The sequence below is a fragment of the Panthera tigris genome, chromosome F3, assembly GCF_018350195.1.
Source record: "Panthera tigris isolate Pti1 chromosome F3, P.tigris_Pti1_mat1.1, whole genome shotgun sequence".
Taxonomy (NCBI): Eukaryota; Metazoa; Chordata; class Mammalia; order Carnivora; family Felidae; genus Panthera; species Panthera tigris.
In genome coordinates, this window is record NC_056678.1 from 28649727 (window position 1) to 28674513 (window position 24787).

At 38.2% G+C, this 24787-nt stretch overlaps 1 protein-coding gene across 1 annotated transcript in view; it reads right to left on the reverse strand.

Annotated features, from left to right (window-relative positions):
- KCNK2 (potassium two pore domain channel subfamily K member 2) overlaps window positions 1–24787 on the reverse strand; it is a 122052-nt gene that overhangs the window by 34213 nt on the left and 63052 nt on the right. The window contains exons 4-6 of the mRNA XM_042976744.1: window positions 21863–22023; window positions 18610–18796; window positions 5942–6081 (exon numbers count right to left, since the gene is read on the reverse strand). Coding sequence (XP_042832678.1) covers window positions 5942–6081; window positions 18610–18796; window positions 21863–22023 — 488 coding nt within the window. The remainder of the gene's footprint in view (window positions 1–5941; window positions 6082–18609; window positions 18797–21862; window positions 22024–24787) is intronic.

The window sequence follows — 24787 nt, forward strand, 5'->3', positions numbered from 1 at the left end:
GAAGCCAGAAACATGTCATCCTCTTTTTCTCTTTACTGCCCAAAGCTAATGGGTTACCACATTCTATTCCTTCTATCCCCCAAATAGTTTTGAAGCCCGTGCTTTCATCCCCATCCTGCTGGCACCGTAGAGTCTTCATTCTACAGAACCTGGATTCTCGCAATCAATCATCGTTACTGAATGATCGTCTGCATCCAGCTTCATTTCTGATCCATCTTCCTCACTGTTGACAAGATCATTCATTCCACGTACTTAAAATCCTCCAGTGGCTCTCCAAGGTTTTCAGAATAAAGGCTAACCTATTTCAAATGGCATATAAAGCCTTTCGTATTCAAAGCACTTCTCCCAAACAAAATAACAAGAAAGTGGTCGGCTGCTACTCTTCCAGGACTCAGGCCACAAATACTCTTTAATTGCTCATCCAGGACAAGAAATCCTGCTGCCGAGTCCCAGCTGTTTCACAGAAGGGAGGCATTACCATCCCGAGTGAGATTAGGGCAAGACCAAATGCTGCCACAAGCTAGGCACAAGAAGAAAACCATCTTCCTCCATATTCTCAGGTCCCTGGGGCAAAAGAAGTTCCGGGCACAGCCTTTAAAGGCTTCTGGAACTACAGTTCCCCACCAAAGGCAGTTTTCTTACTATGATGTAAGGCCAACCTACTAAGGTGAGCGTCCCCATTTGCATGAACACCTCCAGAGAGTCAACAACAGGATATTGGTCAGGGCACCTGGGTGGCTCAGTCGGTTAAGTGACTGTTGGTTTCGACTCAGGTCATGATCTCACAGTTTTATGGCTTCGAGCCCTGCATAGGGCTCCGCGCTGACAGTGCGGAGCCTGCTGGGGATTCTGTGCCTCCCTTTCTCTCTGTCCCTCCCACACTCTCTCTCTCAAAATAAATTAAAAAAAAAACCCACATGATATTGGTAAAGAAGTGATGCTCGGCTGTCCACTCACTGTAGCCAGCTGTGGTGCCACATGGTCTGACAACACTGGCGTTCTGTGGTGGGGGCTGTGGTGGGGTTCATCTCATCTATGGACAGGAACACTCCAGATACGGGAACATATACATCAATACAAGAACTCTACAGAAATCACAGGCGTGTCAAACTCAAGGAAGGTGAAGTGTAGCAAACTATGTATAATAAGGATGTGCTATTCTGTGCTTGCTTAAAATTTCCCTTGTGACTTTTGTTGTCACATCTTACTTTTATTACACCTGTCTCAGATAGCGGTATTACTGTATTATCCAGAATACCTAAATAATCTTTATTTTCTAAATGGAAACATCATTTCTTTAGAAGGGGGTACACGGCTTCACAGGAAAAGATCATTGGTCATACCAATTCTTAGCGTTGAACATATGCCTACTCTCCATTAAACTTTTAAAGATAATGAAACAAGTAAACACTTTTGTAGAGGTCATTATTATTATCCTTGAGGAATGCACATCAACTGTAATTATATATGACATTTTGAAATAATGCAGTGTTGCCTCAAGTAATTTCTTCTGCAAATATTTCAGGTGCATCATCTATACTAACATATTTCATTTCAGCATGTTCATCAAAACCCGTTTTTTCTAATTCCTGACCATAATATTTTCATTAAAATTAGTCATCATTGGAAACAATATGCTTTAGCATTAAAAAAAAAACCATAAATAAGGCCACATACGAGTAGAGGTCTATAATTATACTCAACTGATACTCATGGTATGGTTTAAGAATACAAAAAACAGTGGTGTCTGGGTGGATCAGTTGGTTGAGCATCCGACTCCTGGTTTTGGTTCAGGTCATGATCTCATAGTTTGTGAGTTCGAGCCCTGCATTGGGCTCTGTGCTGACAGTGTGGAGCCTGCTTGAGATTCTGTCTCCCTCTCTCTCTGCCTCTCCCCTGCTCTCTCTCTGTCTCTCAAAAATAAACATTAAAAAAGTTTTTTTAAAAGAATACAGAAAACAAAAACAAAACAAAACAAAAAATAATATGTAATGGAGACATTGGTAGGCAAAATATTTTCATTGAGGGAAAGAATGTTTTTAATATTATCACTTGGAAATTTAATACTATGTATTATTTTGTATATTCTATATTAGTTAACATTTTTTAATAGGGAAAATTTCAAGTTATCAAAAATAAAGATTTGCATTTTTATTCATCAAAACTGAAAGCCAGACATAACCTTGTTGCTTCTAGGAATGTAGGAAGTTTGTAGAGGTTACAGCATCTGGAATGGTTTAGGTACAGAAGGTAAGGAATCCAGAGTGAACAGTCACCCAGCACGCACGTTTCATCTATGTTAAGATGACTGGATTGTATTTAGTTGTGTTTTATTCCATTATGCCGTCTAGTGAGTTATTTCAAAACTAAAATGATCTAATAATCCTTCTTCCATTGCTGTAGAAATGTTTGTAGTATTTTCGTTTATAAAAACTTTGGCTCTGATAATCTGTAGGTAAATTATAAATTGTCTGTCCCATTCCCCTGTTGAATTTGTAACCCAATTTTGTCATTTCTCTACATTGCATTTAATTTATTTTTTTCTTTTCTTTCTTTCTTTTTTTTTCTAGAGCAATTTATTTTATTTTATTTTTTTTCAATATGTGAAGTTTATTGTCAAATTGGTTTCCATACAACACCCAGTGCTCATCCCAAAAGGTGCCCTCCTCAATACCCATCACCCACCCTCCTCTCCCTCCCACCCTCTACATTGCATTTTAAATAAATTAGAAAACACACATCTGCTCAAACCAATGGCTCCATTTTAATTGGCGCCACTGTCCAGAGCAGCTGTGGCTGCAGCTCCAGGAGGGTTCAAGTTAACTTTTGCTCATGGCCTTGACTCACATGAGCTTTCTGCAGATGCAGTCACCAGAAACCACAAGTTACTCAAAAGGTTAAGTGAAAGCTAAGAGACTTGTGGTAAGAAAAAAGCAATGTTTACTATGTTTCAGTGTTTAATAGCACGAAAACACGGTGACGCATCTCATACTTCTGTTTGAGAATCACGAAGATCACTCATAAGAAGGCACATGAACTTGTTTTTCACGTTACACAAGCCAGTTCATGTAGAAATTTAAATTTATTTCAAAAGATGGTGTGATGGCCCAAACTGTGTCTTCTAAAGACATGTTGAAGCCCTAACTCTCCATGTGACTGTATTTGGAGATGCGGCCTTTAAGGAGGTCATTGAGGTTAAATGAGGTCATAAGTGTGCATCGCTGATTTGATAGGACATATGTCCTTACAAAGAAGAGGAAAAGCCACCAGAGCTTTCTCTCCATGCACGTGCACAGAGAAAAGGCCATGTAAAGACACAGGGAGAAGGCAGCATCTGTAGGCTGAAGAGAGAGATCTGACCACAAACCAAGCCTGCTGGCACGTTGACTATGAACTTCCAGCCTCCAGGACCGTGAGAAAATAAATGTTGGTTCAGCCTCTCATCATTCATTTGTGTGATGGCAGGACTCCTGCAGATCATTATCTCATTACTCTGGAAAAGGATATTCATGCTTTGTACCAGCTAGTCCTATCACACAAAGCCCTGGTTTTTAATAATACAGGTTTTAAACTCTGATCAAATAGTCTATGCTATAAAATAAAAATAAAATTTCCCTCTGTTCTATATGCGCCTTAGTGGCTTTTACACTTTTTGACTGTGATCCATAATAATCTTAGTATGTGTATATGCATGTGTGTATATAATATATAGTGTTTTTATAATATGTGTGTATGTGTCTTTCACAAAACGTCTCCTATCTGAAGAAGATATGTTCGGTTCAATTCTACTTTATTTACAAAATAAATGTTTGTCAGAATCAGACCAACACATACAAAGAAAAAAACCTGGTGGTTGCCAGAGGGAAGGGGGGTGGGTGGGATGGGCAAAATGGGTGAAGGCGACTGGGAGGTACAGGCTTCCAGTTGTGGAATGAGTAAGTCATGGGGATGGAAAGTACCACACGGGGAACATAGTCAGTGATCTCGTAACAGCGTTGTATGGTGGCAGACGGTAGCTATGCTTGTGTAGAGATGTTGAATCTCTACGTTGTACACCTGAAACGAATGCAACATTGTGTGCCAACTATACGCAAATTTTAAAAATTAATTAATTAAAAAATAAATACTTGTGTGTGTTTTAAAAATCCATTTAAAATCTTGTTTATGGCTAGAGGTTTGAGAAATTTTCTTTTTAGCTATGTTATCCAAAACATTTCTTAGCTTCAATTTCCTTTTTTCCTGTAGCATCTCAAGATCCTTAAAAGTACACCAAAGTTAAAACAATTACAATATTCTCTCACTCACGTTCTCTCTTTCTCTCTCTGTCTTGTGCGCGCGTGTGCGCGCGCGCGCACACACACACACACACACACACACACACACAAAGTCTAAGATGGAGGTGAATCAATTGGGGTCCTGTTCTAATGATTTCACATGATTTAAATCAGAATGTCAAGCAAATTATCTTCATGATTTGTTTATAATAAAATATTTGGTTTTATGGTGCAGCTAAGATATAAATTAATGCATACAGACTATGTGAGTTTTTAATTGAGAAATATGGTACCCATGAAGGGAGTGCTGAATCACTTACAGTCTTTCTAATTACTATAGACACCTAGGGTACTGGTAACAAATTATATGACTTGATGAGTTTCAAGAAAGTATTTGTAGAGAGAAATGAATATTATCATTTCCTAGCGTAGTCTATTTCTCTTGGGTTTATGTTTAAAGGATCACCTTTGCTGTATTAAAGATTTTGACACCAGGTGTCTCCTAGCATATGAACACCAGATAATGAAATGGAGGGGTAATTAAAGGAAGATAATGGATATAATAACTGAAGGTTTTACAGATTTGTTTTTCTCAAAAAAGTGGTAGAGTTGGCTAAAATCTACAAACTAAAAATACAGAAATCATAATAAAACACTACTGTGTCCCTCAAACAGATAATACTCCTGGGTCTATAAACATGAAATCAAAATGTAATTTCCAAAGTATAAAATTTCAAGATCAAGATTTAAACTTTAAACTTTCCAAAATTTCATGAGTCAAGATTCTAATGTTCATTTCTGTATGTATAGTTGTACAAAATAGGTAAAAGGGTATCTTTTGAACACCTGAAATCTGTACGCAGGGAAACTGGCCTTAAGGCATACAGCTTTGGGTACATATGTGTGCATACATGTGTGCACTTGCACACATTTATAGCAATGTAAGAAAGGAGGAAAAATTTAATATAGTTAAAAAATTCAATATTACATGACACATTCACTTTTTCATGCTATTGACATCTTGGCATAAACATTTTCTTGTTAAAAAATGTTTAAATGTTTATTTTACTTTCGGGAGAGAGGCAGAGTGTGAATAGGGGAGGGGCAGAGAGAGAGAGAGAGAGAGAGAGGGAGACAGAGAATCAAAGCAGGATCCAGGCTCTGAGCTGTCAGCACAGAGCCCGACGCGGGGCTTGGACCCATGAACTGCGAGATCGTGACCTGAGCCGAAGTCTCAGATGCTTAACCAACTGAGCCATCCAGGCGCCCCTTGACATAAACATTTTCTATTGTATTTCTCTTTATGGAATAACATTTACTTTGTGACCTTAAGAAAAAAAAGAAATAAAACAAAAGAAAAAGGAAAAAAAATGGTGAAGAAAATATTTTAAATTACATCTTTTTTTCATTATAAATTAGCCTCAGCACCTTGATAGCATCTAGTACACAGAGGTGTTAAGCAAATATTTGTTAACTGAATTATACTTTAACATACAGCAAATATACACCAAACATAAATGTTAAACATTTTAAGTAACATTTATTGTAAACAATTATGTCAAACATAATTGTAACATTATTGTAAACAATAAATGTCAAAAAAGATGAAAATAATTTGTACTGAATTAGCTAAATAGGAGTGTTTTTGCACACTTCTTAATTCTTACCTCTTCCTTTGTCTTTTTTGATATCACTCGGAGCCAGTCCCCAATCATGCTCAGGACAGCAGCAAAGTAAGCGAGCCCTACAAGGATCCAAAACCACACGACAGGCTTGTAGAAGTCTAGATATTCGATATCCGATCCACCTGTGTGAGAAAAATAAAGCAGGACAAAATAACTTCGTATTCATGAAGGTAATTAATATGGATATTTGCTAAAAGTACCAACTGAATTTTGGCTTGCAAAACAGAAATCTTGTCAATTGATCCACGTTACTGTCTTCATATGGAATTCTTTCCTCTCCTTTTCTATTTTTCAAGAATGAGTCACAAGTTTTGTTTTTTTTTTAAGTTTTTATTTTAATTCCAGTAAGTTAACATCCAGCATCCAGTGTTATATTTCAGTGACTAGGTTCTTCTTAATGAGACTGTTCATTACATCTCTAGGTCATAATGATTTTTCTTTGTTCTAGATTTCTTTTTTTGTTTAGCTAGTCTAGGGGTTCATTATTCCATGTGTACTGGTTTCTCTTTCCACATCTACTGAACATGTAGAAGACAGAAATGACACCTTTTGGGGTATGCATTTGCCTTAGCGTATTTACATTACTGCCAATCAATACATGGTTACCAATCAATACAAAGTCAACCTGGTCAGAAAGTGGCTCTTATTCTAAAATCACCAATACAATGGATTGATAACAAATGCCTGAGACAATGCCTCAGTGGGTCTATATGGAACACATAGTAATTTGTAGATGATATTGCCGTTCGTTATTTTCTGACTTTTTAGAGGAATTCCCATGCAGGTCACAAATTTAAATCCTTAGCTGTCAAGACAAAATTAGCAAAGGACTTCTTCTGCTTTACTCTAATCTTTGTTGCTTCTCCATCCATTTGGTACAAAAGCTGCACCTATGAGAATCTGAATACATTTCAACACATCCCTACCTCAGCACATATTAATGGGGCACTTATTAATTCCCCAACACTGAAAACAGTTACTTCTCTTCACAAGAGAGAAGAACAGGTCTCTCTCTGCAGAAATTCATAATTTACTCTGAGAAAGCCTCACATAGACAATTTCCCATAATGGGGTAGATCAAGAGATAGCAAATAAGAATAAAAAAGTGTTGTGAGAGGACATGGAAGAAATGATTTTTACTTCTGGAAGGGGAAAGGCAAGAAGAGAAAAGGGGGTCTTCAGTAATGAAGATCAAAACAGAGAAAAGTTCAGTGTATAAGTACACGGCATATTCAAAGGACTTTTAGTAGCTAACTCTCCATATGGATGGGGGCCGGGGAGTAGATGGGTAGAAGAGAGGAATGTAGAAAAAGTGAATTGTGTCAGATTGCAAAAACTTGTTCCTAACACGATGAGGTGGAGGTAAAGTTTATAGGTGATAAGTCTTATATTCATGTTTGACCCTATGCTCAGAAAGAACCACCAGCAGAGAAGGCAGGTTCACAAGGAAAGTCTCATGAAAAACTTTTGTTCTGAACTACCCAAGAGGTTATTGTGCTTGAGTTAGGGCTGGAATGGAAAGAAAGGGTATTAGAGGCAGCATCATCAAGGAAGGGCTCTAGGATGACCAGAGCTCCTCTTTTGGGAGATGATGACAGTAACTGAACGGGAAACACAGGGGAAGGAATAGTGACTAAAAAAAAAAAAGTAATTCAAATTGGTACATGATAGGTTTGAAGTGCTTGCGGTACCAACAGGTGAAGGATGGATCCTTACATACAGATCTAACGTTCAACAGGGCAGAGCAAGAGATCAGGATTGTGGTATGAACAGCACGGAGATTAGACGCTTAGAGGGGTCACAGATGTACTCCATTCACAAAGGTTCAATCCGTCCATTCGGAAGAACAGCTGATAAATAGCAAGTATGCATGAAAGTCAAATACAAAGTCGAAAATAAGCATTACTACATATATATTAGACTACGAGTTGCCCACAACGACATTGTCAAATATCAAAGGGTCAGAGTAAAAAGAGAACATTTTTCTCTTGGGCAAGTAACAGACACAAGTTCAGCTTTCTTTGGGGACAAAGAGTAATCTGAAAAGCACAGTTTCCAAAGTAAATAATATCACCTTCAAAATATGGTAAAAATTTTACCTTGTGTAAAATGTTCAAAAATACCATTTCTGGGAAGGATTGTGGAGGCCAAATTGCATCTCATGATGGTTAAGAGTTGGCCCACGGGGAATGCAGTTCTACAAATTCACAGAAGTGACTTAAGAAGTTGTGTGTGGAAACTTGTTATACGATAGGCTCTCTAGCGAATTCCATTTTTCAAATGTTTCCATTTCAAAGAAACCAAAATGACATTTTTTTCCGAGTACTTTCTCTTTCAAAACCAGAAAGTCTTCATCCAAATAGCTGTGACTCACTTAACACATAAGTTCACCAAGATGTTGATTTTAAAAGTTAGTTCATACTCAAGATGACTTTTTATAAGTCTTCTTTCTTATAAACAGGATGTCACAGTTTGAAAAGAGTAAATTAGCTTAATCACTGAAAGGTCTATATTTGGGTAAAATGTTCATCCCACAAGTTTTGGTGGATTCTAAGCCTGGGGGTGGGGGTGGGGAATGCTTCCCATTCTCAACTGCTGCTCTTAGGAATGAAATACCGGCAGGCAAATGATAAAAGGAAAAATGATGTATACAGGAGTGTTGTCAAACAACTCATAAGTCCTCTCTAAGATTTATGAATTAATTTCCACACTATCCCATCTGCTTGATCCAAGAATCCAAATTAAAATATCAGTAATGTCAAGATAACTTGCTTAAAAGGGGCTGTTGGTCTCATTTTTAAATTAGGAAACATCAACAAAAAAATTTTTTTTGGCTGTTGGAAGCATTAATTTTAGTCTAGCTACATTCAGGAAACCTGTACCTGGGTCTTTAGCTTATTCAGAACCTCGGGTAATGTCTCTGTCCTGGATTTGCTGCCTGTGCCCCCCACCCCCATCTCTACTCTGCCACCCTTATCATTTTTTCCCCTCTTTCCACAGACTCCTGAGCTGCAGCCTGCAGTCTGCTACAACCCGCCCTCCCCTCCTGGGTTCCTCACCCACTTGGCAGGAACAGTCACCTCACTGCTGTTTTCTTTGTTGCCACTGAAAATACGTGCACAAGTCCTTTCCATTTTCAGACCTTCCTGGCTAATCATTATAGGAGAATAGACAGATGGTAATAAAAATAAGTAAAGAGGGGTGGAGGTACAAAGCTTTCAGGAATCTTATGAACTATTCCAAGTAGTTAAAATAAGTCTCTTCCTGACTCCCATGGGCGCCATTTTTCTCTGGCTTTCTCCTTAGTGCTTAAGTAAGGAGATCAGCCAAAATCTATCTAGCAGATTAAACTACTAAAAATATAGGTCAGGAAAACTTTATTATTATTATTATTATTATTGTTATTTATGGCATTATTGCTAGGAACCCATTTTAGCAATAGTGAATTTGCTTGGAACAATCTCTCCATCCCGCATTAAAAAAAGCCATCTCCTACCTGGCCCCAAAGAATTACTGGTTAGGGGGCAGAACAGCCCATGAGGCTATAGCAGGCACATACAGGTTTTTTGTTTTTTTTCTAAATAAAGGCCCTGGTAGTTCTATACAGCCAAGTCTATGCTCATTTCAGCTGATTTCCAAAATATTCACAATCTGATTGAGAGAAGACTGAAAAGTAAGACTTCCTGATTGCCCATCTAAACGAAATCATTCCATCCTAACGCCCTGGGTGGGGGGCAGGTATTGAGGGAGTTGTGTTCGCATTCCTCATGTGTCCATTGATTTAGGACAGGGCTTTAGTAAGACCATTCGCCATAGATTTAAGCCACATCTCCAGCTGCCCTTATCAGTAATTAAGCTAATAATTCAATTGCCATTTCATAGTCTGTTCAGAACTCAGGAGTAAAAGCCGGTTTTTGTACTGACTCCTAGAAATCCCAACAGTAAGTGTCCCACTTACAATAGAGAAGTTGTAGTCTTAGCAGGTAAAATAACATGTGTCAGGGCACACAGGAAAGGAGGTAGGAGAGCTAGAATTCAAAACCAGGGCTTCCTCGCTCCAAAAGACAGGCTTTTTCCCACTAACCAGGTTGTGTATGTCACCTATAGTCTCAGCTCCAGTCCTTGCTATCATTTATCCACCAGCCTTTTGTGTCCAAACTGCATGGTGGAGACTTAGCTAGGGCTAGAGACACTAAGTCAAACAAGGTATGCCTCTTCCCAGCCTTCCCCTCAATGGTCTTACCTAGAAAAATCAGGGGTCTGAAGATAAGCACGATTTTTTCAGAAGCCTCCTTACCATGCTTCTGTCCTCATTCCAACAGTTTCTAGTAATTGGCCCTATTGTGCTCTAAAGAACTTGAGTATGCGATGCCCTCTCTGAGATACTTATATTTGATTTTCTTTCTCTGAGATGCTCCTGAATCACAGAATATTTATAAAGAAGAAAGCAGAAGGAGGAGGATGGAGAGGAAGAGGAGAAGGAAGAGGAGGAGGAGAATCCTGGATTTAAAGAATCATCTAGCCATTCTGAACTAAAGTCATCAACTCCATGCCCCCCTCCTCTGGTTTAAAATTATATTTGTATTACAGAATATAGATATGGACATAGAACCTTGTTCTAAAGAAAATGGGCATCATTTCTTTACCTGGTCTTTAAGCATTTTAGTTTAGATATGAAATATTGATTTTAATTTTTGTTTGTTTAGCTTTACTTTTATTAATAAAACTAGCCTGCCTTAATATAAAAGGGGGAATTTATTTTCTGCTTTAGTATATACATTTTTTATAGTAAAGCAATTTAACTGAATGAAGACTCTCCTTAGGGTTTTAAGAACTAAGAGGCTCTTTCAATAACGTTGCAAACTCTGCTTTCTTTTTTTACAAATGGAAGTATGACTTCAGTACTAAACCACAGCTCACCTAGTAAGCCGAACTTCTCATATGCTATTAAGTCAGAAAAACAAAAGGCAAAACAAGTTAACTAAGTCTCTCTAACATTTGAACCTATATTTTGGGATTTGCCATGTCAGCATTCAAGATGTTGTCCATTTCCTACTAGGTACTTGATCTAAAATTAGGAAAATAGCCATGAGAAGAGCAGTAGTTTCATGATCAGAAAGAAAGATCAATACACTGTCATTCACTCTTCCTTCACATGGATGGAAACCTAGAGTATGTAAGACGTACAAAATTGTTACTCCTAGAAGCTACCTTTAAGTCTCATTATAGAGCAATCTGGAGCCTTTTTCATTATATTTAGTACAATTTACTGCCTATCTCACTAAGCCACAACTATCAATCACTGAATATTTCCTTCTCATTTTTATCCTGCACACGTTTCCACCATGTTTCTATATAGATCCATTCTGGATCTGAAAAGTTAAATAACTTATTGGTTTGTCCCCAGGTCCTAGGACTTCTGGCCCATTTGAGTCAAATCCTATTTAATTCACCATGCAGACAACCATCCATTCTCTTGTGAGTTCTCAGAGAGTTACTGGCTGAATCTGGGGGTGACCAGACTCTTTGCAGTATTTTCCTATATTATGAAACAGAATGACTACCAGGAAGACAAGAAAGTTCCCTATTTAATTTTTGCCCTCAATTTTCAAACATTCTGTCCCAAAGGAAAAGGAATTAGAGCAATTATTATCACTATCACAATATAAGCACAGGGTCTAATACCCGGTATGTGCTCACTAAACACTTGAATAAATAAATGAATGATGAATATAATACATCTCCCCTAGCAGTCACATACACCCTCCCTTTCTGATAAAAGTGATTTTTCTGAGACATTGTTGTGGTGGGAGTGGTGACTGTTATTCATTCAGTAGACTTCATTCCTCATCAGCTACTTTCCTTCTTACCCACTGAAGTCCTGGAAAATTTTTACTGTTATTGATCAGTTCAACAGCTGGCCACTGACATAGTTGCAAAACATTAGGCAACATCAGGACTGTTCTCTAAAGGGTCTCTGTTAGAACTGTTTTGAACCAAAAAACCTGCTATGATTTCTCAACAGAGATTTGTATGTTCTCATGATAAATTGCCTTTCCATTCAGCAAGCTCTGAGCACTCCACCAAATGACTCATGTTTTCAGTTATAAGGGAAATCAATAGTTTGGTTACGAAAAACTTCATTTCTGATAATGACTTTGAAAACATAATTCCAAGAAAGCTTGATTCTTTTTTTTTTTAAGTTTATTTATTTATTTTGAGAGACAGCAAGAGAGCATATGGGAGGGGCAGAGAAAGAGGGAGAGAGAATCCCAAGCGGGCTCCATGATGTCAGCAGGGAGGCTGACACAGGGCCAGAACCCATGAACCGGGAGAGCATAACCTGAACTGAAATCAAGAGTCAGACGCTTAACCGACTGAGCCACCCATGTGCCCCAAGAAAACTTAATTCTTAATATGAGATATGCAAATATGTTCTTTCTAAGAAAAAAAAATGAAGACAAATGATTAGACAACTGGGAAAATTTATAAAAATTTAGTAAAGGTAAAAGTATCAGAAGAATTTTACCTTGGAAAGTCCGAAATTATATTTAATTTTTTTTTTAATTTTTTTTTTTGACGTTTATTTACTTTTGAGACAGAGAGAGACACAGCATGAACGGGGGAGGGGCAGAGAGAGGAGACACAGAATCGGAAGCAGGCTCCAGGCTCCGAGCCATCAGCCCAGAGCCTGACGCGGGGCTCAAACTCACGGACCGCAAGATCGTGACCTGAGCTGAAGTCGGACGCTTAACGGACTGCGCCACCCAGGCGCCCCTGAAATTATATTTTAGAGGAGCATATCGTCACTAAGCCTAAAGCCTGATGAACTCAGTAAGCTTTGTTGAGGAGGAGGCCCTTCCTCTGCCCTATGGTCCTTATAGCTCGACTTAGAATCAAACTGACATGAGACAGATTGAACAGGGGAAATTTAATAGGTGTATGGGCAGGGAATCCACATAGACGTGAAATTTCAAAGACAGTGAAGCAACATGAAGATTATATGACCTAAGAAGAGGGGTAGGGGTCTAAGGACACAAAGGGGAGGAAGACCATTACCAGGAAGATGAGAAGAGATGTTTGGAAAAACAAAGGTTGTCCTATCATGCAGGTAAGTTTCTTAGGTAAAGGGGAGTCTTTGTTAATAGCTCTCTTCCTGGGACAGACTCTCTTTTCCAATATATTTAGGCAGTTGAGGGGGAGGCAGAGAGCTTTTCCTGCATCGGTGGGTTTTGGTTACTTTTAACTCAAAATAATCTTTATGGCATAGTGGCCCATCTTGGGAGAACCAGTCCTTAGCCCCTACACTTTCAATAGCCACCTGTGAGATATGGAAAATTTCATTATTCAACTAAAGATTGATCCAAATTCCAAGGAGACATATCTGGATGGCTAAAGTAATTTATGCTCTGATGAAAAATGTGTTTTCCTAAGATCAACCATGAGGATTTCTTAGAACATCTATATTTTTGGCTAAAATTTTTATTTTTTATTAGAAGAGCAGGTAATGTGAGGACACTGATTTGTGAAACTGTAATTTTTCATCTGGCTTTCACTCATTCGAATTATATCTTATGAACAAACCTAGTTTGTGAAAAAGGGTGTGTTTTGAGAACTTCTTCAGGCAGCTTCTAAACAAGATGTGGAAATGTGCTTCTTGACTTGCTTGACCCACTCTTACCCTAATAGTATATATAAACGAGATAGTAGCTTTGGATAAGAATTTTATTTTGGGTGGTGGGGGGGAGAATTTTAAATTGTGTTTAATTTGGTAATTATATGACTTCTCTCCAAATTTGAAGAAGCACCATTTTTAAAAAAAAATCATAGACCTGAAAGACCAGTCACAGAGGCAAGCCTGAATGAATAGATTTCAGTCTGTCACACATTTCCAGATAATTAATATTACTGCTTAGTTTTGTTTTATTTTATTTTTTAGGGAGAGAGAGCATGCAAGTTGGGGAAAGGGGCAGAGGGAGAGAGAGAGAACCTTAAGCAGCCTCCAAGCTCAGCACAGAGCCTGACACAGGGCTTGATCCGATGACCCTGGGATTATGACCTGAGCTGAAATCGAGAATCAGATGCTCAACAGACTGAGCCACCCAGGTGCCCCTACTGCTTAGGTTTTAGTGAAGGGATGATTTAGGTCTCAGTCTACAAGGTAAGCATGATTTAACAACTTGTCACCCCAGACTTTTCATCAAATGGAAAATAAGATGGCAAAAGTTAAGAAACAGAATGCAGGAAATTAACAGTAAATTCTCAAACATAATTTTTGCCATTAATTTTAACTTACCTCTATAATTTGACTATAAATTATAGGCACTGCTAAAACAACACTTTGCTAAATAACTGACATTGTTTCTTCTTGCCTTTTAGGAAGGGTTAGTCTGCAAGCACTGGTCTTAGTAATGGGGGTCTGTTTATTCATGTGTCAAATAAGTGTGGGAGTGACCCTGTGGCCTCGTGGGTCCATTTTAGTTCTAGAACATTGAAAGCTAGTGAAAGAACAAAAAAGGCCATCAGGAGGGAGCACACACCAGTCACTAAGGTAACCAGCCAGCCACTGAAACACCTCCCTTGCATAAATACAAATATAAAATTAAAATTTTCCAGGTCTTGGGGCGCCTGGGTAGCTCAGTCGGTTAAGCGTCTGACTTTGGCTCAGGTCATGATCTCACGGTTTGTGGGTTCGGGTCTTGTGTGGGGCTCTATGCTGACAGGTCAGAGCCTGGAGCCTGCTTGAGATACTGTGTCTGCCTTAGTCTCTGCCCCTCCCCTGCTCACACTCTGTCTCTCTGTGTCTCTCAAAAATGAATAAACATTAATTTTTTTTTTAATTTTCCAGGTCTCTTCTTGCAGAAAAATTACTAAATGCTGGATTTCTCTGTTCAGTCATATACACAATGAGACCTAAACACTGTGTTGATTTGTCTTTACCAGTGATCTGTAAATACTTTTGATCCTATATCCCCGACAGTGAAAAGGTTTTGCACACGCAAATTTAAATGCATGTTTATTTATGAATTAGAAATCTATTATGTTCTTACAAATTACATCATGGACACTACGACATATAACAAGTAAAAAGTAAGGAATGAGGCTTACAAATACATCAAAACAGGAGTTGTTCTGTCTGCTTCCCATGGCAGAAATTACACCTGGCATGGACTTTCTTGCTCATACCCTGGAGATGAGCACTGTGCTCCAGAGTTCTGGTTCAGAACATCACATCTTTACTTGTTGCTCTCAAGATGCTTCTAATATTTACACCAAGATTACAACTTGTATCCTAAACAATTTATATATTGCTCTCCAAAATTTCTTATTTTCCTTTAATAATATCAGTTTGAAGAGTATGTTCTTTAATTGGTCTTCAAAGGGGTTCAACACAAGAACATGATTAAACCTTAATCCTATTCCGAGCAGGGTTTGCAGGTTTGAGAAGGGCATCAGATGGGGAGTGTGCATTGCAGGAGGTATATCCTTGCGTTCTTTTGAGATTTATAGTCCAATAGAAAGATGAGGAGGTTTAAGTTGGAGCAGTGCCTCCTACTTTTCCTTGGCAAAAACACCAACTTTAAGCGAGATTACTATCTGTAGTGACATCTCACTTCAAAAGGTAAGGTTCTAGAAAGTAAGCAACCGATACTTCCCGGAAGGGGTACTTGACTTTGCTCAATAGCTAACTTTTACTCCACAGCCACAAGGTACCCAGAAGCAAAACCTATTTGTGTGTACTCTATTGAATTAAGTGAGGCAATTCTTTTCCCAGACCTTTAAAAAAAGAACTCGAGGTTTTTGTTTTTCCAAAGAATCTTGCAAAGAGTACACATTTCCTACCCAGCCTTGGCCACATCTGCCTCATGTACACACTCCTTCCAAAACCACTCCCTGGGCACAAGGACCTGGCATGTGAAGACTCTTCTCTCATTTATCTTTCTCAGCATTTGTCACTTGAATCCCATCAAATTCCTTTGCTAATTATTAGCAAGGCATATTTCTAGTGCGTTTTTATTATTTCCTCTGCAGAAATAAAATTACAGTAATGGATTTAGAAAGGGGTGCAATATGATAAAATCTTAGTAATAACGGGTGTTTATTAGATTCCACTTATGGCACACAGATATCATTTTATTACCATGCTTCCCTACAGTGTTGTGCCGTAACTCTGAATTTAGGGTCCCCACTCCTACACGTAAGATGTTCTCAGTGAACTGCTCTTCTAGCCAGTTTCCAAGTGTTGATCTCTTAAGGTTAGTATAAAAAAAAAGGTGGTTTTCTTTTTTCATCTTCTACAAAACCATAAAGTAAAAATATTTGTTCTTTTTTCTAAGCCATTTTACACTGTGGTCACAAATACAACATTATTTTAGGATTTTACCCACTTTTTAAAATGTATTTATAATCTTTGTTTTGTTTTGTTTTTTAACCAGACCAGGCCACATACTGGACTGGTAGTCAGTCAATTTCTTAAAGTAATATGTGCAGTGTATTAGATTATCGAAATGTTAGGGGTAGAACTTAAATGTTCTTACCACCCGCCCCCTCCGAAAGATAAATAGGTGAGAAGATGCATGTGTTAATGTGTTAATTAACTAGATGAACTAGATGCTTTTATAATATGTACATATATCAAATCACCACGGTGTATACTTATTAACATCTTACAATTTTATTTTCAATTCTATCTCAATAAAGCGGAAAAAGAAACAAAATATTGCCTTACCATACAAAATTAAAAACTAAAATTAAAATAACACATGCAATGCAAAGCTTGCATTAGACTCCTCACTAATACCTGTATATGCTACAGCTGTTATAAGACTTGATATTCATTAAGTGGCACAAGAGACCGGGGGTTAACATACCACAAGTCTAAATCTTGTTATCTTCTCACTGTGTCTTCCTTTCTCCTACATTAATGCACTTTCTATTTCTGCTTAAGCCAATCATACACCTTCCATGAGAGGTTAGAAAAATGGGTGCTTTAGAACAGAAGCGTGTCTTCTCCTAAGGAGCTACAAATGTCTGCGATTACTGTGTCGACAGTTTGCTAATTAGAAAACTAAAGGATCTCCAGCAGAGTGATGCACCCTCCCCTTTTTGGGGCCTCCATCCAGTACAGAGATATGTGCACAGTATTTCTGACCAAAAGCAAAGCTTCCTTCAGTAAAACATCCCCACCTTCAAGGATCTATGTTCCCTAGAAAGGGGGGCTTTGCCAGGCTCAACTATAATTAACAAATCAATAGAAACAGATGAACCATCAGGCTTCTCTGAGATATTAGAGAACTGTGCAAAACAGTTTTTCTCTGAAAACACGTAAGAAGTTTGGGATGAGAAAGAACAGTAAACATCCAGAAAGCATAAAACTCTCTTAAAATTAAATTAGGCTGGTGAGTTTATTCTGGGAAGTTGAAGAGCACATTCCTACTATAGTGTTTAGCATGATTTTCTAATACTTCAAATTGGATTTTCTAAAAAAAAATGGTTTAGATTTTCAAGAGCTAGTCAAAATGGTCCATGATAGAACATCACCATGGTTACTCTTACCATCATTACTATAATTTATTGAAAACTGGAGTTAGAATAATAATGACAACTGGATAATATAAATGGTAAAGAAAGAATTAAAATGATAGGAAGTGAAGACCTAAGAGATAAAACAATAAAGCAAACTGCAATTGTAATAACATGTACAAAAGGAAATATCAAAAAACACAAAACAAAAAAATGTGGCCACTTTGGTTAAAGTGAAAAATACTTCCCTGAGAACTGGAAATTAAAGGAGTTAAATATCTTAGAGAAAAGAAGGTTTGAAAATAGCTTAGAATATCTTCTAAAGTTTGCAGGTGTTTTTAAAACTAAGTCATGAAAAGGCTTAAGTAAAAAGAGCAAAGAGAAGTTAAACTCGAATTCATGAAACACTAAATAAAAACAAACAAAAACAAACAAAAAAAAATTAAGGGGCAGATTGTCTGGTTTCTGAAACTAAGGTGGGAATATAAGATTCTGAACAAACAGCAACATATATTTCTTTCCTAGAATGAAATCTAAATGTTCAACTGCACCTTTCTGCTTACCTCCACTGTCACAGAAGAATGACTTATCTTTTGTCTCTGTCACTGTTATGGATTAAATGGTCTTTCAAAATGGTATGTGAGTCCCCAGGACCTTGGAACATGGCCTTATAGGAAAAATAAGGTCCTTGAAGATGTAATTAGTTAATCTGAATGCATACTGGAGTAGAGTGGGCTTTCCATCCAGTATGACCAGTGTCCATATAAGAAGAGGGACACAGCTACAGGGACACAGAGAGAACAAATGCCATGTGACGTCATAAGCAGGGATAATAATGGGGCAGGACAGGCAGAAACTGATTGCCTCCTCCAGAAGCTGAAAGAAACAAGGAGGAAGGAAGGCCACCTAGAGTCTCAAGAGGGATCGTGCCCCTACTGTCACCCTGATTTTGAACTTCAGTGAGGCAATGAATTTCTTTTGGTCAAAGCCACCCAGTTTGGGGAATTTTGTTTATTAAGGCAGGCCTGGGAAATTAAGACAGACACACTGTGTTGTGCTATGAACCCAAGCAAAAAGTCTAAAGGACACGGGTTAGGCGAGTACTGTTGGTGCCAGGAAAAACTTACCTGCTACGTAGTCGCCAAATCCAATGGTTGTTAGAGTGATGACCACAAAATAAATGGCGTCCAGGGCAGTCCAGCCTTCTATGTGCTTGAATATGATCGCAGGCAGAGCAACAAAGAGTACACAGCCGAACAGTATAAATATGATGGTTGAGATGATGCGAATCTTGGTCTGACTAACATTCCACTTCTATGGGTGAGAGTGAAGACAGCGAGAAAGAGACACTGATGGAGATTTATTGATTATTGGTGCACCTGCAAAGCTAACCTAACACACAGCTATCAACAAATTAGCAAGTAAGGATGTTATTTTTATCCCTTTCATGATTAATTTTCAATTGTCTTATAAAAATTGGAGAGAACACACCTAACTCAAAGCAATCAATGCTCATGACGATGCCACTTTACCCTTACATAGATTTACAACAGGTAAAATACTTTCAAAATAAATTACATTTGCTCTGTGAATACAATTTGAGATTTACATCATTCCTTGTTTATGTGAACTACTTTTGAAATATTTCTATCCTATAGGCATCCTGCTGATAGCGAGCCAAGCATAATCTGGAAATGTAGCAAAATAGAGAAAAGTGAACTGTTAACTAAATATTGACTATTGATGAGACGCTTGGGTGGCTCAGTTGGTTAAACGTCCGACTTTGGCTCAGGTCATGATCTTGCTGTTTGTGAGTTCGAGCCCCACGTCAAGCTCTGTGTTGACATCTCAGAACCTGGCATGTGCTTTGGATCCTGTCTCTCTCTCTCTGCCCCGCCCCTGCTTGCCCTCTGTCTCTGTCTCTTTCTCTCTCTCTCTCTCAGGAATAAATAAACATTAAAAAATTAAATATTGACTACTGATAATTGATAAAAATTATTAATTTTATGAAAAATTTCCCTTTATGTTTTCCTATCATTATTCAATTGAGTCAGCTGAAGTGCTCACAGACTTAATGGCCACAGTTGATTTCCCTGTGAACCAGATGAATTATCTCTCTCTTCTATGGCTTTAAATTGTACAACGGAATAAATCAAACATGACATGGAGGCAAGGATAAATCTTCAATATCCCTTCACGACAGCTGTCTTCAGAGTACCCATATTTTTTCACCTTCTTCTCTTATCAGGAATCTCCTCAGTATAACATATTTGTATATATGTTTGTACATACAACAATTTATCTCCGGATCTTCATTTGAGGCTAAATATCTCTAACTGGATCTTTCCTATCTGCTATTAAAATTATAGGTCGCATCCCCACCATATAAAAACCACTAAGTTTTAAAACTTGACAAATTTCTAGAGATAACGATCTAGGAAACCAATTAGAATGGAAAGCAAAAAAAAAAGTTTCTCTAGTCCACCATCCTTATCACATAAGTGAAATTTAGACGAATTTGTGTTTGTAAAGTTCTCACAACAGTGGTTAGTACTAAGTGTGGAATCATGACCACTGTCACGTATTCACTACCAGGTGTTTTATGTGTTTTATGCCCCCATGTAGATGCATGAAAAACGTTGCCTGGCATCCAGTAGGCAACCCAAAATTCGTTGAATAAAATAAAACAAACGAATACACGAACAGAGAGCAGTATCAGAACTATAAATACAGAGAACAAACTGATGGTTGCCAGAGGGGAGGGGAAAGGGAGAATTGGGCAAAATGGGTGAAGGGGAGACAGAGATACGGGCTTCCGGTTATGGAATGAATAAGTCAAGGGAATGAAAGGCACGACGTAAGAAAACCAGTGATATTGTAATAGCAATGTAATGGGACAGATGGTTGCTATACCCAATTATGGCAAAGACAGCATAATGTTTAAACTTGTCAGATCACTAAGTCATACACTTGAAACTAATGCAATATTGTATGTCAACTCTGCTCAAATTAAAAAAAAAATTAAGAAAAAAATTTGTTGAATGAATGAACAATTCAGCATTACCAAGTTGATGGCACTAATCTTCCCTCTCGATTAATGTAAGTACAAGATACTTTAAATATCAATATAAGAGAAGTATAATACCCCAAACAGGATGACACTCATATTTTGGAATCACCATACTACTCCATTCTAACTGTGAAAATACCTGAGGGTGAAGTGTGAACTTGAATATAAAATATAACTAATGCTGAAAACTGGAATATATATGGAAAAACCAATATTCAGTAGCCTTATTTCATCAACATAATTAAATGTAAAATGCTTTGTTGACATGTTTGTGAAAAGATGAAACGCTATTGAATAATAAGTAAAATGCATTTGTAATAGTGGTGATGGTAATAACATATCATTTATAATCCCACCCTCTCATGCAACCATTTTCTTGGTAATTTCCTTCAAGAATAGAAGCTTGTAATCATAGTGGTCTTATTACTATCTTTCATTTATAATTCTAATAAAAGCATTTTCATTTTACTTATTTTTTCTATTGAGTATAATATAGTGATGAACATCTTCGAGTGTATTATTTGTGGTTCTACTGAATTACACCCCTTAGGTAAGTTTCTATCAGTGACATCACTGAATTAAGTTACAGGATCGCCTTTATCGGGTTTGCTAAATATGATGTCCTTCACAAAAGGGCTATATAAGTTTAGAATGCCACCAGCAACAAAAAAAGATACCAAAGCAAATTTAAATGAGAAAATACCATCAGGTATTTACTAGCTACGTGAAGCTTTTATTTTTATCTCTAATTCTCAGAGTGATGTCTCCATCACCAGTACCTATTCACATCATAGAAATGAAAAAGGGAGGTTTCAGGGTAAAATAGCTAACTTAAGAGAATATGGCAAGACTGGGTGCCTGGGTGGCTCAGTCGGTTAAGCTGCCGACTTTGGCCCAGGTCATGATCTTGCAGTTCATGGGTTTGAGCCGTGTGTTGGGCTCTGTGCCGATAGTTCAGAGCCTGGAGCCTGCTTCAGATTCTATGTTTCCTTCTCTCTCTGCCCGCCCCTCTCTCTCTCTCAAAAATAAACATTCAAATGTGTTTTTAAAAAGAGAGAATACAGCAAGACAACTGGAATTTGAACCTAGGGCTGTCAAATTTCTACTTTATTTCTACGTATTTTTGGGTTTTTCTCATGCATTAATTTACTCATTCAAATTAAATATAAAAATAACTATGCAGTGAGTTACATGCATAAAAGGTTATGGAAAACCCAATAACTTGAATGTCTAACTGTACCTGAGGTGATAGAAAAGTTTAATTTTAAAAAATTCAACAACATATGTAGTTAAAAGTCTATTATACTTACAATAAATGTATCTTCCACTTTTGCAATTCCTTTTCCGAATATGGTCCCTAGTTGATCTCCAACTCCAGCCAACAAAAAACCAAAGAGGGGAATTCCCAGTAAGGCATAAATGATACAGAATATTTTCCCCCCTTCTGTGCGCGGTGAGATATTTCCAAATCCTAAATACAAAAAAAAAAAAAATTGATTATAAACGAGTAATAGTTTAAAACATATGACCTTGTTAAAAAGAAACAAGAAAACGGAACCAGGACTTTGGGTCTCTCCATTTTGACCTCAAACTTTCTGCTTGGATTCTTCTTTCCAGCCTAGCACTTGCCACAGGCAGGAGACTGTAACTGCCCCCTCAAGCAACAAAGTCTTAACTGAGCCAGGAAGACCCTGCCTGTAATTGACCGCAAGACAATGATCCATTTAACCTTCACTGCCTACCTGGGCCTGCCCACCCACGTTTGCCCCACATTGTAAGTAAACCTGCAAGTATTTTTGGCCTATGGAGGCAGTCTTTGAGATGCTAGTCCTCTGTCTTCGCAGCGTTGGCCTCTCTGAAATAAATTTCTTTCTTGCTTCACTGCCACTCATTTCTCTGCCTTTGGATTTTGTCAGCAGAGAGTGCCCGGACATGGTCTGTTTGGGAACTCCAGACCAGGTGCTCTTGACCCCGGCACCCCAGCTATAAAACCAGGGGCCCAGGGGCCCCCGGGGTGGCTCTGTCAGTTAAGCATCCGACTCTTGGTTTCAGCTCAGGTCACGATCTGGTGGTTTTGTGAGTTCGAGCCTCATGTCGGCTTCACACTGATGGCACAGAGCCTGCTTGGGGTTCTCTGTCTTCTCTCTCTCTCTGTTCTTCCCCCACTCACACTGCCTAAGTCTTCAAAACAAATAAAAATAAACTTAAAAAAAATTACAACAACAACAACAAACCATGGGCCCAAAATGGCACCACTTAGACCGAATCCCCAAACTGGGGCTTCAAAGCTAATCTACTTGCAGTTTCAATTTCACCCAGAAATGTAGCCTTAGTCCTAACCTTAACCAGTAGGTCAGGAATTTTCCTATCAGAGCCAAAGTGTGGCAGACCACGCCGGCCCTCTCCATCACACCCTCATCTTCTGCCCACCCCTAAAGGAAGATGAGGTGATCCACATAATAAGATTTCCTGCTCTTCCCTCTCAGGGAAAGCTATCTTGCCCGGAGAATCCTTTCCTTTTACCAGTAACTTTATCGTCCCATACTTACTCTCTAAAAGTGTTGGATGTTGTACAACTCCTCCGAGCTCCCCTCTGCTAGCTAGATGGGATGCTGCCCAATTCATGAATCATTTAATAAAGCCAATTCAAATGTACTCAGTGAAATTTGTTTTTTAACAACCTCAAGGGTAATTCAGAAACTCCCCAATATTAAAAGATATTAATCATAGATTTCAACTAGTTAAGAATCCTTTAAAAATATATTTTAATATAAAATATTTTAATAAGCAAACATTTCAATAATCCACAAAGTAGAGCTAATGTTCCAGTTAAACTAGATGCTGAAAACTGAAGGGGGTAACACATGCAATAACGCCAATATTTTCATTAAATGTATTTCTGTCTCTCTATACTGACAATACTATTAACTATAGAGATTTCGTGGTCATTTATTGGAAGAGTGTCCTGCCTTAATTTAAGAGAATTCAAATATGCTAAAATTACTTAAAGATGAAAGCTAAATAGCAACTTTCGAAATCCCGTTTTCATTCAAACACCTACCAAAAAATAACCAACAACCTTAAAATTGTTAACTTTTAAAAAATCTTTATTTTTGAGAGAGAGACAGCATGTGAGCAGGGGAAGAGCAGAGAGAGAGGGAGACACAGAATCCGAAACAGGCTCCAGGCTCTGAGCTGTCAGCAGAGAGCCTGACGTGGGGCTCAAGCTCACAAACTGTGAGATCATGACCTGAGCTGAAATAGGACACTCAGCCGACTGAGCCACCCAGGTGCCCCGAAACTGTTAACTTTTTTTTAATGTTCTAAGGATTTCAAAGGTGTAGCAGAGCAAATTTTGCCACCCTAAGATGTCTCTTTGGCATACCGATTATTATTTTTTAAGCTTATTTATTTATTTTGAGAGAGACAGAAAGCAAGAGGGGGAGAGGCAGAGAGGGGGGAAACGCACGATCTGAAACAGGTTCTGTGCTGACAGCAGGGGCTCAAACTCAGGAACTTCGAGATCATGACCTGGCCAAAGTCAGATGCTTAACCAACTGAGCCACCCAGGCACCCCGGCATACCGATTATTTTAAGCCAGTTATTTTTAAGAAGCTGTGGACACATAAGGAACTTAGCAAACCAACTAGAAGTTACCTTTTTGTAAGAGATATTTAAAGGAATAAGGGAAATATCCATTTGTAAGCGTGTCTCCCTCAGTAGCAGAGAGAAGGGAATGATTAAATCTCTAGAACACTTCATCTGTAGAGAATGCATGGACTGAAATCTGCATAACAACCTTACTCTTTTTCGAAGTGCTTTCCCTGGTAACCTTTCAAATGGAAAAGTTGCAGTCACAGCTTTATTCTGGAGGAAGACTGGAGTCAGCTACTGTACAAGTTAAGATTAGTGGTTCCACAGAACTTTGATTAATTTATAGGCTGCCGCCCCTGGGCTCACTTCTGCTTCTAATTTTGGAGTCTTTATGAAGTTCCCTTAGAAAACTTTCTCTTTAGAATCCTAGATTTTGCTCGTATCTGGAATGTGGGCTCCTTAATTCGAATTTCATTGTCACCTGAATCTATATGCTACACATCATTCTCAAATCCATTCCTGTTGTGGTTCCTTCGACATCTCCCCTGCCTTCCACACACTATGGACTTTCCCCCCATAATTTTCATATGTTTTTTGTCATGTCAATGCAACTTTTTGGTGAGATGGAGGTGAGGTACATG